The 19,716-nt window shown below is 41.6% G+C and overlaps 1 protein-coding gene across 3 annotated transcripts in view; it reads left to right on the forward strand.

Moving 5' to 3' along the window:
- LOC115470367 (serine/threonine-protein phosphatase 2B catalytic subunit beta isoform) overlaps positions 1-19,716 on the forward strand; it is a 129,480-nt gene that overhangs the window by 59,026 nt on the left and 50,738 nt on the right. For all 3 annotated transcript variants that reach the window (XM_030203470.1, XM_030203471.1, XM_030203472.1), the window contains exons 7-9: positions 2,758-2,852; positions 10,428-10,553; positions 14,262-14,339. In XM_030203470.1, coding sequence (XP_030059330.1) covers positions 2,758-2,852; positions 10,428-10,553; positions 14,262-14,339 — 299 coding nt within the window. The remainder of the gene's footprint in view (positions 1-2,757; positions 2,853-10,427; positions 10,554-14,261; positions 14,340-19,716) is intronic.

Genomic DNA, 19,716 nt, shown 5'->3' on the forward strand with positions numbered 1-19,716 from the left:
TTTGGTAGTGCTGCCTGTGTGAAGAGTCCAAGTGCACTACAAAACAAATAAAAATTTAAAAAACAATTAGAACAAAATTTAAAAACAATAGTGTCACGAAACACCTAGCAGCCATCTGGAGGGTCTGTCCACAGCACTGCTCAGGTCCACCAGCACCTGGGCACATGCCCTATACTAGCCAACCTTCCACCCCACACAATAGGTTCCACTTGCCTTTGGTGAGTTTCCCACTCACAAGGTACTCCACAGTGATTTTTACGATACTGGAACCCACACTCCAGGGGGTCCACAGTTCCCAGAAATCACCCACAGACTCAAAAACACAAACCAGGATTCTTAGTCAGTCTAGGATAGCAGAGCTAATAAACTATAGGTTTATTATCACAGAACTTGAACAGTGAACAGAAAAAGATGAAATCAGCAAACAATAACAGATAACGGAATATGGATCAATTATAAAACTATGGGGTCATTTTACTAATCTGCGGCAAAAAGTGGCCTGCGGTAGTGTGGGCACGTGTGTTTGGCATACGCCGGGCGAGATTTTACCGTGTCTGGGGAAAAGGGCTTTTTTTTTTTTTTTTTCAATGGGCTGGGGAAAGGGCCTGCGGTAAAATTGCAACCAGCGTGGACCTATTTATGGCCTGAGCCCTTACCACCCATTGATCTAGCGATAAGGGCTCATGTGCGATGACCGGTCAGCACGCGCCAACTGTCAGTTAATGTCAGAAATGCTGTGCGTGGTAGGAAATAAACATTTAAAAAATTTATCCTGGTTGTATGGGTGTGCACCAAATCTGAAATTACCGCTGGGGAGGGGGAGGGTTCTCTAGTCTCATTTTGGCAGCAATGCTGCACATGCGTAGAGCCTACTATACCTTTGGAAAAAGGCCCCTGTCTAAAGACTATCTGGGTAGTACCTGTGGAGTTCAGGAAATATAGCTGCTCACAGGTTATAAAATATAACTGCTGACAGGGCCTCAGTAAAAAGATCTTTCTCTCTCCGCTCCCTGGCTGAGACTGGGGAAAATTCAGTACCTCCTGGCTAGATTTGAACTCGAGGGCCAATCAAAGCCCAGAGCACCAACTTTTAAAGTATCTGACCAATGGTACTGCAAATTGCCTTTCCACATGCTTAAACTGGAAAAGTATTTTTCTGCAACAGCTTTAAAACACAAAACGATTGCCATCTGCTGGCCAATTAGGAGAAATACACTTCAGGAAATAATTCAGTTCACAGGCTTAGAAACCCACTGTTTGTTCACAAATAGTTCATATGAAAAACTATTTATATAAAATCTAAATATAAAAAGTTATATGCATGTGCTGTAAGTTAAAAAATAGTGACAAACAGAATTAGTAGTTGCATATGGCTTATTGGTCCAAAAGGCACAATGAGGCTATTTTAAACAGCAGTACTTATGTTGTACGCGCCCTATATAATTTTTCAGCCAACCAATTGTTATGTAGAAGCCTATTGAAAGGGTAGCATAACTAACTGTCTGACAAAACGTGGACATCAGAACATGGAAGAAACTTCTGTGAACACAATGTTGATCCTTGCAAAAGAAAAGGAATGGTACGGCTAGTCAATATTATTGTGCTAAAAATGGTCATGTTTTTTGAAAAGAAAGAAAGATTGGTGGCGGAGATAATCATAATAAAAAAAGAAAAAGTTAAATAGTATATATAAAAAGAAGAAGAAGAAACCGTCGCTTATGTTAAGCGTTTAAGCTGGCTGAGTTAAAAATAGATTTGAGTTCAGTTAACTGGTATTCCCACCACTGCCGAAATAAAAGCACTTGAAAAACAAAGCTTTAGCAAATATAAAACATGTTAAAAGCTTACTTTGAAAAAGAAGAATCACTGTTTCATCAAAACCTGTGCTTAGAGTTTAATGCAATGAATGTGGCGCATGTCCTCTCGGGCTTTAAAAGACCAGATCCACACCTTTGAATTGAATGATAGCTCTAATTCTCTGGTGGTTGTGTTGAAGACAGAAACAATAAATAAAAGTGGCACGAATAAGCATGTAAATCTCCATGGTCAAGTTAATATGTATATTTTGTTTACTAATTAAAAACTAGGTGAAAAGGTGCTGCCAAAATAGCGATGATGATTGTAGCTGCGTACTGTCGAAAAAGCTGCTATCAAACTCTGTATCAGGTTATGTTTCAAACCTGATTTTAAACAAATACCAGTAAAGATAATAAAATGGTTATCTTTGAGTTATGTGTTTTCATATACTATAGATTACTTTGATAATGCCTTATTTACTTATTGTCAAAATTAAGTAGTAATAGGAAAACAGCAGTGATGTGAAACACAAAGGTGGCAGACATTATAAAAATGGTCTGCAGTTGTAGGATCAAGTATAATGTATAGCTCATTGGTTCAAAAGGCATAATGAGCAATTTAAACAGCAGCACTTATATGCACCCTATATAATTTTTTCAGCCAATCAGTTGTTTTGTGAAAGTTGTTATCTTGGTCTAACAGAATTCATTAAAACCTCACTTTTTGTTTCTGGTGATTTTAGTTACCTTTTCCCAAAGATGGTCACATATAATTGTAACAGAGGTGAAACTTTGTTGGCATTACTGCTCACCTTTCAGACTTGTGTTCATTCTAAGAGTAAAGAGGGGCAGCTATGTGGAGGCGTGTCCCCAAAACCAGTCATGTTTCTATGGGCTATGTCCCAATTTAAACATGTTTTTTGGATGTGTTTTGATGCATACAAAGCTCTTTTCTTTACAGCTATAGAATGTACAGAAAAAGTCAAACCACGGGGTTTCCCTCTTTGATTACTATTTTCTCAGCACCCAATTACCTAGATGTCTACAATAATAAAGGTAAGACATGCCTAGTTCTAAGGTTTGTATGTACAGATGTTTTTGAAGAAACATTCCTCTGGGAGCAGTCAGTTCTATCCTCATTAGCATGAGAGGTGGAGTTGCTTTGTTCATCTGTGATCCTCAATGTTTTTATCAAAGTACTGTCTGATGACAAACTGCTGCACTGATTCATATAGATGGGTCACATGATTCTTTCTAATGTTAGAACTGTACAAGAGCTTTCATGAAAATCTTCTGAGCATGCATGGAGGTTTCCTGCACACTTCTTGGCCTTCTGGTCTTTAGTTTTCTTTTTCGTCATTGTCAGAGGACATCCTGGCAGATCCTTCCCACTGCTGGTTTGCTGCATAGCATAACATATGAGTCATAGCTTTAGCTCTGCTGACCCACAGTGCTAGTAGCTTGATTGCAGTTTTTCCTGTATTTTGATACATCTTTTTCTTCAAAAAACTTTTACTTTCAATTTAGTGTTCTCTGTTTTCACAACTTATACAAGAAGCAAACTGGAAGCTTTAGCAGTTGTCTAACATGCTCATAGAAGGTATTGCTTACATGTGATCATACGAAGTGCTAAGGGCAAAGGCCACAACTTCGCTTTGCACAGCTTTTGAACAAAGATGTTGCCAAGAGTGGTTCAAGCCTTGCAGGAAAGGCACTGCACTAATCTGACCACCTCAAATAAACCTAGTTAGAATCCTACCCTAAAACCTAAGGAGAAGTACCTGATCACAGTCATTTTCCAATTCTGTTTGTATGTTTATGTAATATATTTATTTTTGTGTGTGAGGGAAATGGATCTCAGATATTGGGGTGGGGTGGCAGAGAGAGGGGGTATCAAGTTGGGGAAAGGATCTCAGGAACAAGACGGAGAGGGGAATTCAGAAATGCATGAAGGTGGAGGGAGAGCAGGTCTTGGGGTGCCCCAGGCCAGCACCTCCTCCTTTTTTGCCTATAAGAGCCAGACTAGTAGTTTTGAATTGCATGGATACTATAGCAAAATTTGTTATGTTTCACATGGTTCCAAACCTCTAGTTTGGTGATTGGTGAGAGAGGTAAAGGAGGGTCTCGAGGCACTGTTGCTCTTCTGCTGTTGGCCTGCTTAACTGGGAGTGATTGTGGAGGAGGGAAGGATGAACTAGGATTCGAGATAGAGAGGGAAGGAGAGAGGTATACCCATACTTACCTGGTCAGTCATCCACCCAGCCCAACTCAGCCAAAGGCTTCCTGTAATTTTTCCAAAAAATAAAGGAAAAACAAAAACCACTCCACAGATAGCAATATCAAAGTAGCAAATAGGAGTAGTGGAAAAGGTAGCAACAAAAGCAACCAGTGTATTAACACTAAATACACTATCTTTCATGCTATATTCTTTTTTTGGTATACTAAGAAGACATAGAAGCATCAGATGGGTACATAGGAGACCTATCGGACCTCTTCTAGCACCCACTATTTCAGATCCAAGCTCCTTAAAGCTTCAATCATTTGCCCCATATGTCTATGTTCGTTTATAAACTATTTATATAATTTTTCTTTAAATTAAAATTCACACATGCCAAAGACAAACAGGCAGTTGTGCACATAAAGGGAAAAACAAGCAAGCAACCACTTAGCTTATTCAGACATAACGAAACAGTGCTCCAAAGCTCATTCAAGACACCCACCCATACCAAAAAATAATGTATAATTAAAGATAGAGTGTGTTTAGTGTTAATAAACTGGTTCCTGTAATTCTGCGGCAAGGGCCCTGCCAATACCTTAGTTAAACTGTAAAATGAAGAGCAACAGGCCTGGCAACAAGGCATCCCATGTGTACTCTAAATCTTTTCTGAGAAATCTCTTGACAAGAGTTCTCTGCACTTTGTTGTAGTGTCAACACAAAAAAGTTACAAGCAAAGGATTGATTGATCAGCAGATTTCTCAAGTGGGCTTCTAGCTGAATTGGAACCTGCCTCAATTTTGTATACCTTTTTCAACCATAATAATTAAATATATCTTACAAGAGCTGTCACTGTCAAAATGTTTTAAGGACAGAATTAGATCAAAATGTTTGAGCAAATTAAGTGAAGATTTTATTTATTAACAAAAAAATGTAGTCCTTATTGAACTTAAGAAGGGTGCTGCAAAAACACCGTTGGAGTTCTAAGCACCTCACAAACACCTGAAGAAAATAGTTAAGCCTTTTCCACAACTTGAACAAAGTTTTTTTGATGTCTGTGTGTAATCCTGTTTTCTATTGGTTTGCTGTTTTGTCCTTTACTTTTGTTCTTTCCTATTTAAATTGTAGTTCCTTTTCTATGTGTGTTATGTTTTATTTTTAATTTGATAACTGCTTTGAACTATACATTAGGAAAGGCAGTATTGCAAATCTGAATGAATAAATAAATAATCTAAAAGGAAATGGTTGAGCCCAAACTGATTAAATCTTCAGCATAAGGCTTGAGGATACAGACTATCTTTAGAGTAGCAAACACTTATTGTGCAGACATCACCTCAGTTGTCAGTTCAGAACTTATGACTCTTTTAATGCACTCAGTGCAGGAAGACACTATTCTGCAGATGTATAAATTGAGCAACAAGAAAGGAGCCAAAGTAAGTGTGCTTAGCACAAGATTAACAATTAGTGCAGAAGTCAGTGCAGACCACCTGCACAGAATCACTGGTACTTGTTCCAGAAAAGGTTGATGTCTTCCAGGGTCCTTCATCAGAACTGCTCTGTTTTGAGAGTATGGACTAGAAGATGAACTTTTTCAAGGATCTACCCAGCCATCACATTTCTTCTGTTTTGGAGTCCCTTCAGGAACAGTTCCTTTCACAATCTTCCGAGGGTGTCTAAATCTCATCATGACAGCAATCAACACCTGCCATTAAGAAATCCATAGAAGCTTCCAGATCATTCCTAAAGGCTATTATACTGGTAACACCAATTCTGTGGACAGATTAATGGAAGAACAAGATTACTCACCCTCGTCACAGCTGTTGAAAGATTCACGAAGAGAGTTTCTAGAATGGTCACAAATTAAAGAATGAACTGGTTTGCATTTCAGTCCTTCTCAAGTTCCCAGGAATAGGTCTCCTCAAAAGGACTATTATTTCCTGGTTTTCATAAGGAAGATGTACAAGGAGGCTTTTTCCATTTTCAGGAAGATAAGGAACTGAAGGCAGATAGTTCTGGTCTTTCAGGGGACAATATTCAGCCACCTTGCTATAGCATAAAGGTAAATAGGTGATGTATTCACTTATTGTGGTGCATGGTATTTGACCTGGCTTCTGTGTAGGCTAATTCTCATGCCAGTCAGTAGTTGTACAGTTAGTCTGGAAAACTGTAAAAAATGTATTTATTATACTTCTATTTGGCCATGTGAACCTGTGCTTAATCACATTTTACATAAAATTATAGAAAATAGACAATGTAAAAATTTCAGCAACCCGTCAAATACTCTTCACTAAAACCAAGGAACATTCCAATGCACCACCTGGAAAAGATCAGAAGTCCCAACATATTTGGTATAAAAATCTTTCAAGGAACTATGCTCACCTCTAGGAATGTGGCATACCAGCTTTGCTTGATACAATATATGCATCAGTGTATTGATAAAATCAGATCTCTTCCAGATGTCCTGCTTCAGGAACAAAGAGACAGGTTACATCACTGTCTCTGAACACGTTGAGTAAACCCGATTGTCAGTCAGTGAAACATTTGGCACATCATCTTGATTATCATCTCTTGCCATGGGAGCAAGAAGAATGGCTTGGCTCAGGGCTTCTGGCCTTTGGGGGGAGTCCATGATAAACTTGCTGATGTGCCCTGCAATGGGGAAACCCTGTGTGGAGGCAATTTGAAATAATCAGTTAACATCATTAAGGACCCCTGTTCTACTCTGCAAAAATGGTCTTTTACAAAACAGTTTGTAAATATAAGAAGGTATGTCCTCTAAGGGAATGCCGAAAAAATTCAGACAAAGGCAACAACTAATTCAGCCCCTGCAGACTTGGAGAATCCATCAGCAGACTAGGAGCCAGCCTAAATTACAGACAGTTGACCAGTCCAAGATATTGCCATCTTTTTTGAGAGTCAACAACATAACCAGCCTTCTCTCCTAATATGAAGCAGACTGTCCCTTTTCAGCAACTCATGGATCTCCATTACAAAAGATTGATGTGTACTAAGGATATTAACTCAGTTATTGCCTTTACTTCCTTAAAATCTCTTCAAATAACCCTCTTGGTCTCCTCCCTTGAACAGCAGCACAGCCTTCTGCAAGAAAAGAAGTACTCAATCATTATCAAGTATTCCTTTCATGCTAGAAGCAGGCCAGAGAATGTTTAAAAAAAAGTCTAGCAGCATTTGTAGCTTCAGACCTGCATAAGAAGGGAATCTTTTTTTTTGTTTGTTTGTTTGTTTGTTTTTTTTGTTTCTCATGCCTGAAAAACTGGTTGTTGAAAAGATTTTCAGTACCAAAAAACAAATATTCTCTGCAAATGACCAGTTGCCTCCTTGAATCTCTAGGGCTTGTTATCAGCTGTCAGTCATCAAATCCTTCAGTTTATTGGAGCTCTCTTTAACATTCAGATAGGGAAGATTGTAATTACATAGAAGCTTACCAGCAAAAGCTGTGCTCCAGCAAGCACTATCTTGGTTTTGCTAGACTACACAACAGTGATAGTTAATGTAAATCCATTTACACTCCTCTGCATATTTTAGCTGCAGTGGGTGTTCAAGTTTCAGTGGAACCAGCTGTCTCAGCCACTGTTTCGTGTAATGAGATTAAGCAAATGGGCTCTTTATGCCTTCAGTTGGTAGAAGACATGCTCCAGTCTGGCTCAGGGACTTCCATTCCATAAGCCTCAACATCAAGTGCTTTTAATCACAAATGCATCATACACATACCTCTACACTCAAGGAACTTATTCAAGATCTAACTTGGGAAAGACAGCACCATATGAAATCTGAGCTGTCTCCAACACTCTCTTAAATCCTCAGAGAAGAGAATACTCATCCAGACAAACAACCAGCTAGCAATGTTTTGTACAAACAAGCAAAAAGGCACATTCTTTACAATGAAGCATTTAAAATCTGGGACTAGGCAGTATTGAAACAGATGCTCCATGCTATAGCATTATCTACCAGAACTACAGTTCATAGTTGCAGATAAGCTCAGCCATTTCTTAGAGCCTCATGAGTAACCTTTGACAAAGTAATACTGCAGGATATCTTCTATCCCAACTGCAGATAAGAAAATATATATATAAAGATAAGGCATGGTTTCCTTGCCTGTATCAGTCATCACTTCAGACACCAATTTGTCTAACACAGTGCCTATAAAATGGCTGGAAAGTACTTTTCTTCGTGACCATAATTTCAGCTAGGAGAGCAGGTGAACATCAAGCAATCATATCGTACTCTGTGCACCTATAGTTCTTTCACAACAGGGTAGCCCTTTGGACACACTTTAAACTTTTACTGAAGATTGTTTCTGTGTTCCACATTAGTCAGTTAATTGCTGTTTCCACACTTCTTACCCCAAGTCTTATGCTCACAAAGATGAGCAAGCTTTGTACATTGTGGATTGCAAAAGAACATCAGTGTGCTGTGTTGAGAAATCTTGTACTGTGACAGCTGAATAGGCTTGCACCTAAAAGATGCTGTGCATTAGACCAGAGCCATGTCAGCATGCATTGTTCACCTCTGCTCTCTTTCCATTGAAGAGATGCATAAAGCGGTAACATGGTTATTCATTCACATTTTACACCATGTTGCTGTATGGATAAAATGTCTTGAGACAAGATGTGCTAAAACAGTTTTTCATCTGACAGTCAGTTCTCCCACACACCTGGGTTTTCCAAAGAAACTACTTAATTAAAATGACTAGGCCAACCCTAACCTATGGGATTCCTAATTTGTGTGGCTGATTTTAACCTGTTTGATAATGGAGATAATGTAGGTACTTACCTGTATTGGGGGTTCTCTGTGCACAGCAGGATAAATCGGACACAGACCCATCCATCTACCCAGGGAGCAGACCCCTAAACTCTCTAATAGACTGAGGGGATTTACATAGCAGCAGCTGTGCAGAAAATCTTGCACATGCTCAGAAAAACCTTAAAGGTTTTCCAAGCCCTAAGAGAGCCCATCTTAGTGATGTTAGATGACATCCCCACTTGTGTGTCTGACTTATTTTGCTGTCTGTAGAAAACCTTTATTTACAGGTAAGCAACTACACTTTCTCTACCTTCAGGATCTGTTAATGCTTCTTCCACTTCCTCAGCCCTCAGCAGCACAAGGAGAAGAAGCCTGGCTCAGGAACTGAACTCTGACCTTCATAGCAGTGCACATCACTGCTGCTGAGCTTCTGAGTAGGCCTGATTTAAAAACACACAAGTAAAGGGTAATTTTATAACAGTATGTTAGGGTTAAGTAGACTGGAAGGTGCTTATTTTGTGCCTACTTTATAAAAACAAAATCATATAACATAGAGAATTAAAATAATATCAACAGTTTGCCTATTTGACTTTATAAAATACTAGGCATGATCTGTACAGGATTTATGCTATGCTGCAGGCGTGGGTATTATGCTTGTTTGAATGCAGGTATAAATGTCCACACATAGATTATTGAAGTATGTGCTCCAACTAGACCATGCTCCTAGTAGTTTACAGTAAAAGCACGTGCATACTGTGCTGTGTACTTTTATGCCATGCACAATTTTATCAGAGCCATTTTATGCACATACATGGTCATATAAGTGCAAAAATGACTTTTTCCATAGAGTCCGTCCTACTGTTCCAGAACTTGTGGGATTAATTATGTCCATCAACCTGCAGGTGGAGATAGAGAAAACTAAAATGAGCTGTGATATATAAGCCCTGAGAGACACTCCAACCCTTTAGCTTCTTTCTGTCTCCAGCAGGTGGATGGACATGTTTGGCAGCAGCTCCTAGTTCTAGTTATTGGCTCCTGGTCCAGTTGATCAACTGGTTCCCGGTAGAGCAGAGCGTACATTTGGCCAGTGGGAGGGTCATATCGGAGGTGTCTAGATCCCTATCGCCCCATTCTGCTGGAATCCCTTTTCTCTCCTCCCACTGCTTCAGACTTACCTCAGTGGCTTAAAAAAAAAAAAGAGAGAGGTTCGGGTTTGATTGGTCTGTGCAGAGCTGATCCAGCAGCACCGGGGAGCAAGTGTTTGGGGAGAGATTGTCAGCAGTGGTAAGTCTGCTTTATCTCTGCAGCTCTGTGTCAGAGCTTTGGCAGGACCACTTTGTTTGCTGTTCCCTGGGGTAGGGCTCACTTCGGATCCTCTTGACTTCGTGAGAGGAGCACAAAGGGCAACGGCAGAACCCATGGCGGCTCCCGCAGAGGCAATAAATTGTTGTCAAGGAGATGAACTGCCTGCAAAGCATCTCAGAAGTGTATGTGTTTAGTGCTGTGTATGTCTAGTAGTACTATAGAAATCATAAGTAGTAATAGTTTTCACATTTAAACTGAACTGTGACCATACAAGACCAAAGTTATTTTTTCTGACTAACTTCAGGAGCTGAAAATGTTAATTTTTTTTTCTAATCTTCATGTCCCAGCTGCTGTATTAAAATATGAAAATAACGTGATGAATATTCGACAGTTCAACTGCTCCCCACATCCCTACTGGTTACCCAATTTTATGGATGTCTTCACATGGTCCTTGCCGTTTGTTGGTGAGAAAGGTATGTTCTTTGCTTTCATTGAGATTTGCTTTCTTTCTTTGCTTTCATTTGGCTGTTCTCAGCTGTCCTTGCTCTTGATGGCTTGCATTGATTGAGATGTTCTAAGATCTCCTGGGGTTGAGGCCTTATGCTTATAAGGTTGTAGTTAGCATAACTGTCTGCATAGGATCAATCTTGCTTTGTCACTTATAGAGAAAAGAGAGGCAAGGTGTACCATAAAACTAAAAGCTCCACACCCAAAACAAAAGACAAGGAGAGCTCTGCATCATGCCATTTCCCACTGACCTAATGATGTCAAAACTGATTCTACTGACTCCCCCCTTCCCCTTCCCTCTTCCTCTGTTCCTTTCCTCTTCTTTTCTCTTTTTTTTCTCTTTTCCTTGTTTTTTTCTTTCCTTTTCCTCCTTTCTGCCTCCTTCCTTTCTTATTGTTTGTGATGTATTAGTTTTATAGTTAGTACAGTTTTATATGATGTGTGCTATTTTTATATTATTACCCTGTTTGAGCATGTTAGCTATTATATGGCAACCTTGCCAAATTCCTCTTATTAGAGAAGCTAATAGGAAAGCTAACATACTGCTTATATCAGTTGCTAGCTAGCATTTTGTGTTGAAAAAAAACATACAGTAGATAAAGTAGATTTTATTTTCCGAGGACAAGCAGGCTGCATTATTCTCACAGATGGGTAGACGATCTGCTTCGTTCCCGGGCCGACGCGGATCGTCGACCCATCTGTGAGAATAATCTGCCTGCTGTCCTCGGAGAATACCTGCTACAGGTAAGCATCTTCGCTTTCTCCCAGGACAAGCAGGCTGCATTATTCTCACAGATGGGTCGACGATCCGCGTCGGCCCGGGAACGATGCAGCTCGTCGACCCATCTGTGAGAATAATCAGCCTGTTGTCCTCGAAGAATACCTCCTACATGATGTTGTTTGCTGTATATTAAGTTCTAATGTTCTTGTTAATATGGAATGATGGTAGTTTTCAGGGTAATAGGTGTATGTCATATGGGATATATCCAGATTAATTCTGTAGATGTTCTTAATTGTATGATGCAGTATAGGTTACTTTTTCACTATAGCATTTTTGTATTTAAACTTTTTTTTTAATCGAGATGATGCAGTTTGTATGGATTTAAATAGTTGTATTTGAAATGAGTGAGTACATTTGAACTGCTGCAAGTAGGATCATTATATTTATTTATTTATTTATTTATTTATTTATTTATATTCATATACCTAGTAACTTGTATACATTGATAGTACATTTGTCTTGGGCTGCTACAAAGATTCTAGCCTCATCAATCCCTTTTCTTTTCACTAATGGTTATAAGCCAAAATGCTTTCTTCTTAGTTTCATGTAAAATAAATTCATGTCACAGCCTAGTTGATGTTTGCCTCAGGTTTGATGTCATTGTAGGAGCTATTTTCTATGTGCAAGCATGTTTTACTCGTGGAAAATGCTTTATAAAATTACCCCTCCCCCCTTCCTGAGAAGGTAGTTTTAAAAGGAATTTACCCAAGTAACAAAAGATTTGCTTGTGTTAATTTCTTTGGTTGAAAATTGCACTCCCTTGAGTGGTTATGTGTGCTGTTCGCATTCTTTAATTAGCACTGTATCCTTTACAGTTTGACTTGAAAGAGGCAAAAAAGTTTACCATGTTCCAGATGTGATCTTACTTTGAGCTTGTACATCTGTGTACCATAATTTCATTTGTAATTTCACTAGGATCTTCCACACCTATGTATGGTTTGAATAGATTATTCAGAGCTGTATCGCATATTCTACCCATGGTTGCATTAGGGCATGTTTATCTGCACCCCATTGTCTATATTCCTGCAGGAGGGGGAATCTAAATAAGGGTGCATATAGCAGAGCACTGTAATTCAGTTGTGATTTATATATATAGTACAGCAGTGCACCCTATGTAATCTCAGTAAGATATGCAGCTGTATTCCCTGCTTTAGATATGGTTGCACTAGAACCTTTTACAGCTGTGCACCATTCTCATTTATGATTTTTTTTTTTCATATACAATTGTACGCCATATTCCAGTTGTGTGACAGCAAGGGTCTTGTGCAGCTGTGTGCCATAAACAACTATTCAGGAGGTCTAAGTTCAATTCCCATCTCAACATACTTCCTGGATTTTTTGGGAGGTGCTGCAGGGAGGAGGAAATTGTAACTTCAAACTTCAGCAACCTCTAGAGGCTTAAGGGTGCATGCATTCTAGGCTTCAAAGGGAGCTGTTACCTGTGGCCCCCTGACCGAGAGCTGTCACCTTGATGGATAGACTAGATAAAGTGGAGGCAGAGGATTAAAAAAAAAGAAAAAATCCAGGCAGTTGAAAATGAATGATTATGGTGCCATAGCCCAGTAAGGCCTGAAGGTATCAAGAAAAGAACTGTTTGGCCAATAAAAATACAGTCTCAGTAAAACCTTGTATAGCTGTACATCTACATTCCAGGTGTGATCTCACTAGTGGGCCAATGATCAGAAGCATATGCAGGTGCTAGAGGCTGTTAGCGCCATACTAGCGCCTGTGTTTGCTATCGTCCCATGATGAGCCCCCGAGTGCACGAAACAACGTGCTCGCGGGCTCTGAATGCAAGTAGCATGCAAATGCATGCTAAACATATTCCTTCCCAGTGAGCAGCGCACCAAATCCTACGCCAGCTCGGGGTTGGTGTTAGGGTTTGCAGACCGTTGGGGAGGAATGGTGAGCCCTGTCCAGCATGCATTTGCATGTTAGCAGGCCCCTCATTCCCTCCAATGCAGCCCCCTCCCCCCCAGCGACACAGGGGCTGGAGGTTGGGCGGACCTCTTGTGTCCCCCTGACCCCCCCCCCCCCCCGACACGCTAGAGATCTGGTTGGTCTCTAGCCCCCTAACCCCCCTTCCAGTCTCCGAAGAAACGTCCTGGTGGCCCAGTAGGCCGTGAATGAAGCCCCCAGACCTGAAGGTTTAGCGGCCCTCTTCCCCGCCCTCCCCCCGGTGCCTGTTGGAGGAGGGAGGTAGACTCCCTCCTCTTCCAGCAGCACTGCCTCGAAAATTGCGGTTCCCAGCCCTGCCCAGTGCATCCTGTGATTCACTGGGTGGGGCTTCACACCATATAAGGGAGTCCCTTATATGGTGGGAAGCCCCACCCTGCAAATCCCATTCCATTTTCGAGGTGGCTGCTGGATGAAGAGGGAGTCTACCTCCCTCCTCCAACTATGTAGGGGGGATGAGGATAGGGAAGAGGGTCGTTAGAGGTAGGGGGGGCTTGATTTGCAGCCCACTGGGCCACCATGGCTTTTCTTGGGGGGATGCTAGGGGGGCTAGAAACCACTGGATCTCCAGCCCCCCGAACCTGGGTCGGAGGGGCTCAGGGTGGGGGTTTGGTGGGGGCACTAGGCCACCAGGGCCATGCTGTTTGGGGTCTGGCGGTCCCACAGACCTCCAGCCCCTGTGTTTGACAGGTCTGGGCTTTTTACAGCCCAGTCCTGTCAAGCAAGTGTGGGAGGATTGTGCTCATGCACAATCCTTCCGCACTTTACCCTGTGATCAGAGATAATAGCGCACATAAATTTGCATGCTATTATCTCTGATTATAGGGGCGGTAAAGCCCTATCATCGGGCATAGGATCATATACCATTGTAAGTTGCCTTTTTGTCTGACTAAATACATGTTTTTTACTTGCTGTGATCTGTTTTTTTTTTTTGCAGTAACAGAGATGCTGGTGAATGTTTTGAGCATCTGTTCTGATGATGAGCTGATGACAGAAGGGGAGGATCAGTTTGACGGTAAGATCTTTAAAAAAAAAAAATTTCCATTGAATGTCCAAAGAAACTGTGTGTATAACTTTCTATCAGTCTTTTAAGGCATCCCAACAAAAGGGAGAAAACCTTTACTGACCAGGCCTTGAAGACCAGCAAAAGCAATGTGTGATCACTACACTGATTAACTGTGGGTAGATTGCCTTCCCAAAGCTACTAATGTAAGAATTCGGCAGTGGCCATGCATTACCTGTCTAGATTGTGTAGTTGCAATTAAATTACTCTCATATTCTATAAAAGCCATCATTCTTCAATGAGAACCAGAGAAGATTAATATGGCATAATTTCATGTTCAGGAAAAAATATACTTAGTCTATTTTCTTGCCATTCAGTGAACATCAATAGCTTATTACTTGTTGGATGAAATACATCTTTTACTCTGAAGGATTACCAAAGAAATAATTCCTTAGTGTTCTGACTAGACCAGTCCAGAACCTGAGTGGAACCTGAGTGTTATTCCAGTCTATTAGCAGATGGAGTCAAAGAATACAGAGTTGCGAGCTGTGCAGCTGAAGCTCTCCAGTATTTATCTGTCTCCAGTAGATGGTGATGGGCAGCTCTGGAGGGTTCAGTGAGGCCAGCTCCTAGGTCAGTTGGAGAATTAGGTCCCAGTAGAGCAGGGGGAGTCCCTTTCAGCATTTCTATTTAAATAAAAAAACTTTAAATTTAATTTAATGGGACTTTATTTGGGGGGGAATTCTCAGAGAGTCTAAGACCACCCTCCCATTCTTCCACACCAGTTTACGTAGAGCTATCGTCTAGCCAGCTTTTTAAAAATGGAAAATTAAGCAGCTTGAGGCAGCAAGCAGACAACTCTATTCTGCAGGTGAGAAGGTTCTAGGTCTGAGGAAAGAGCAGGCCTCTTCAACCCTCAGTTGTGCCCTGAGGAAGCTTGGGCAAACAGCTCACCACACTGTAGAGTCAGGAGTAGCACAGGTAACTAAACGTGTTTTGCTGGTCCTACTGATTTAGTGCTTTTATAGATCATCCGCACTGCTATATTGTTGGCTCACCACAGCTCATTGAAGTCTCTCAGTCGTATGGATCCCCAGTGGAGTGCACCAGGTGCTGCCCCCGAAGCAGTGGTAATCGCAGTGCTTCAAGCAGTATGCTGTTGCTCTTCCGTTCTTCAGCCTTGCCTGGATGAGTGTGTAGTAGGGGCCAACCAGGAAGACATTGAGGCATATTTTCAAAGCACTTAGCCTTTCAAAGTTCCATAGGTTTCTATGGAACTTTGGAAGGCTAAGTGCTTTGAAAATATGCCTCATTATGGGTCTGGAAATGGAGGTCTCTGTAGCACCCTCCATTACATACATTCTTCCCTTGAAAAGAGTGGGAGAGGCAGCCATTTTCTCTTCCTGCTCTTCTGAGCCTCATACAATTGCACAGCCTGCAATTGCAGGAGAGGTGCAACTTAGCAGGTGAAGTGTGCTCCCACAAGGGGTTTTTACAGGCTGATGGTGTCTCCCTGGAATTTGTATTCCTGCTCCACAATACCTTCCTCCTTAAAAGATCTCAAAGGACTCAAGGTATAGGAGGGAGTTTCTCTGCTTCTGTGGTGACAGAACCTGGAGTGGCAGCGAAGAGACAGCGTTTGGATGCCCTAGATGATTGGAACTCCCAATCATTTGCCTCTGGGGTGCTCTTGGACCATGCAGGCTCAGCACAAGGGCTGCTTTCCTGGTGGTACCTTTGGAAGAAGGGGAGCTCCCAGTGAGTGAGAACAATGATCCTATTATAGTTTGCCTGGTTGAGAAAGAAGAGCTGCTGCCAGACATTGCTAGGTCCTTCAGTATTTCACTTCCACCATTGCAGGAAGCTCCCTTGGTGGGGTGGGGTGGGGTGGGGGGGGGGGGAATCCCACCTTAGAAGGTATTAGGAGACCTGCGGAAGCTTTTTGTATACATAAAGCTATTCAAGCCATGATCTCTACAGAGTGGGACTCTCCAGAAGTAGGGCTTAGAGTTGGCAGAGCCATGTGTAAGCTCAACTTGTTAGTGCCTGAAGAAAGAGAGAAATTTAAGCAGCCTAAGGTAGATGCATCTGTTACAGTAGTTACCAAAAAGACTACCATCTCTGTTGAAAGGGGCACTACACGTAAGGATCTGCAGGAGAGTTGATATTGAAGCAAGCATTCAAGGTTTCTGCCCTAGGGCTGTAAGCTGCAACTTGTAGCACTTATGTTTCCAGGGCTTGACTGTATTGGGTACAGCTGAACCCAAGAGGCTCTCTTGGTGAAGTATTTGGAATGTACCATGCAAGTGTTTAGGCTGGAGGCCAGATTGGCTTACATATGATTTGATTAGAACTTTGGTGAGATGCATGGTAGAGGCCATATTTGCTGCCCGATTCTACAGTCACAGTAGATATATGGCTGACACCGCTACAAGAGCCATCTCAGTAGAATTCCCTTTAGGAGGAATTTACTGTCTGGGGAGGATCTCAAGAAATTGGTAAAGGATAGGTGAGTTGAAACCTCAGAGGTTGCTGGAAGACAAGCCCAAGCCTTCGTCCCACTTGGCTGCCAGCAAGGTTAGGTATTGCAGTGGTGGTCTAGGACAGGGTGCTCAGGTTTCTCTCAGCAGACCTGTTTCCAGTCATCTCACATTCCCTTTTTGGGTGACAAAAAGGGATCTAAACAAGGACCATAAGGCTTGGGGTCCTCTTGTCCTCCCCAACGCCGCATCTCCTAAGAGAACTGGAAAGGGTAACATATAGTAACATAGTTGATGATGGCAGATAAAGACCTGTATGGTCCATCCAGTCTACCCCACAAGATAAACTCAGGGCTGTTTTTGAGGGGGTACTTGGGGGTATTGAGTACCGGCACCGTTTCCATTGCCTGCTAAAATTGACCCATGGTCCCCAAGTTTTAATGAAAGAGCTCAGGCCCTACACACCACTTCTGCCTTGTCACAGATTCTGTTACCCGTTTTTGCAGCATTTTCTTTTCTCATGGGAGGAGGTGGTCACAGACCATGTGATGTCCATCACAAAGCGACGCTAAAAGAACGCTGACTCCTGAGACGTCCTATCATGACCATTACCCACCTTCTGCTTGAGAACTGCGATCCATTTTACTGCTGGTGCCATTCATAGCCATTTAGTTTGACACCCATTTTTGCAGCATTTTCCATTCTGAAGCTCGTAGAAGGAGCCAGGTGCGGACCAAGTGACATCATCACTGAGGGATGCTAAAAGAATTTTGATTCCTGGACATTAAGCCTAGGGGCCAATACACAAGCCAATAATTTCACATCAAGATTAAGGAGTGAAATTGATCTATAGAAACTGCACAGTTTCATGTCTTTTCCTGGTTTTGGCAAAATAGTAATACCCACCTCCAACATGGCCAGTGGGACTTTCTCGGTTTAAGCCTCTATTGCATCTTGTACCAACTGTCTCTTCAATTGGTGAGGCAGCAACTTACTAGCCAGGTTACCCTCCTCAAAATAAACCTGCCATATAATGTCCAGATCATACATTACCCTGCCCACCCCACAGATCTTTCAAGAATGTGCAAAGTGACAAAATCTGATCTTGTACATTTGAACTAGGGCCATGGGCATATTGACATTTCTGGGATGATATTCACCTTCAGATCTGCTTCCCTTTGTTCCCTCTCTCTTTTCAGTGTACTAGCTCACATAAAAAATGTCCTTTAATATAAGCCTTGAAGCTATCCCATACCATTCCCATAGATGTACAAGAAGTGGCATTCCATTAAAACAAAAAGTCTTTCTATGGTTCCCATGCAAGTGTTTGATTGGATGGCAAGGGAAGAATTATGTCTTCTTTGATCCTACACAATTAGAAATGTTTTTGGATTTCTTGTTGGGCAGACTGGATGGACCGTACAGGTCTTTATCTGCTGTCATTTACTATGTTACTCCTATGAATAATACTAAAAGTTCCTAGGTTAATTTCTAGAGTGGGGCTGTAAGTTCTTTTCAGTTGTATACTTCTAGTATAGGTTTAGATTTATCAACAGTCCCTCTTACACCTGACCCAAACAGGGTCATGGTCAGACCATGTGATATTTTCAATATCCACTATAAGAACCCCATGAGTAAGTCTCTTATCAAAAAATATGTAGTCTATTTGGGAGAAAAAATCATGGGGAATGGAATAAAGTGTATATTGCTTTGAGTGTTCCTGTGCAAGTTGCCAAACATTAACCACCCCCACACGCTGTACAGATCCTTTAAATGTCAGTCTGTCCAACCGTCTATAAGATGACTGAGTTACAGAATCTAAACTAGGGGCGAGAGTCCTATTAAACTCTGACCCTATGACCCAAAGCCCAGTTCTCATTCGTGACAATGCCTGCTCCAGTGCAAGATAAAAGCTTTGCTGATTATCATTAGGTGTATAGACAGGTACCAAATTGTATACAGTACCCCAGAGTTTCACCTGCATGGCCAGATAATGGCCATAGAGTGTCACGCACCACTGGGTGCAATGTATTGGCCAGCTTTATACCCATTATATCATTTCTTCTGGAATGGGTGAGATGCAAAAACAAAATATTTGCTTAGAGAAGCAAAAAACAAAAAAACCCCAAGACATCTCGTTATGTAGGCATTGCCTTTTATATGGGAAGTATAGGCCTTTCGCATTAAGGAATACAAATTTTAGGTCCCCTATGGATTAATCAAGCAGTGATCTCTGACATCCTGAAATTCCTTAAGGAAAGCTCCTCCACGAAGACCATTGTACTACAAAACTGCCCCCCCCCCCTCCCTAATTTTGGACCACTCAGTAACACCTGACATTTCCCTCCCAGACAGGTCTCTCAGTGAGGAAGTGCATCCCTGCTCCCCAGCCCCAAATACTAGCAAAACAAATACGCATTACTCAAAACAGCACAAGCATAGAAAAAAAAAAACAGCAGCAAAACAAACTGTCCAAAATTACTAGCCCAGCTCTCTCGAAAATTAGGACCTCGACCCCAACTGAAAACACGAGTCTGTAGTCCAAGGCCATGAAGAAAGTTTCCACTAACAGGGTCTGGTCTCTCATCATGATGGGCTCTCCAGTAGTCCAGTTGCTGAAGCCTGCCTGCAGAGTCTGCCATGCCCATTAGTTACTCTATGCTAGTGGGGTCTATTCTTTATAGTAGAGGTTAATTGAAGTTGCTGTTTGATGTGATTCTTGGCCTTCTGCTGGAAAATGTTGTAAAGCTGCTTCTCTGCTCCTGATGTGATCAGAGGATCATTGCCGCCACAACTTGATAAATAGAAAAATCATAGATATCCCAGGTGATAGTAGGCCTACTGTGCGCTTTCTTCAAAATAGCCCCCTTCCGCTTGTAATTCTGGAAACGTGTAACAATGTCTTTTGT

The sequence above is a fragment of the Microcaecilia unicolor genome, chromosome 5 (assembly GCF_901765095.1).
Source record: "Microcaecilia unicolor chromosome 5, aMicUni1.1, whole genome shotgun sequence".
NCBI lineage: Eukaryota > Metazoa > Chordata > Amphibia > Gymnophiona > Siphonopidae > Microcaecilia > Microcaecilia unicolor.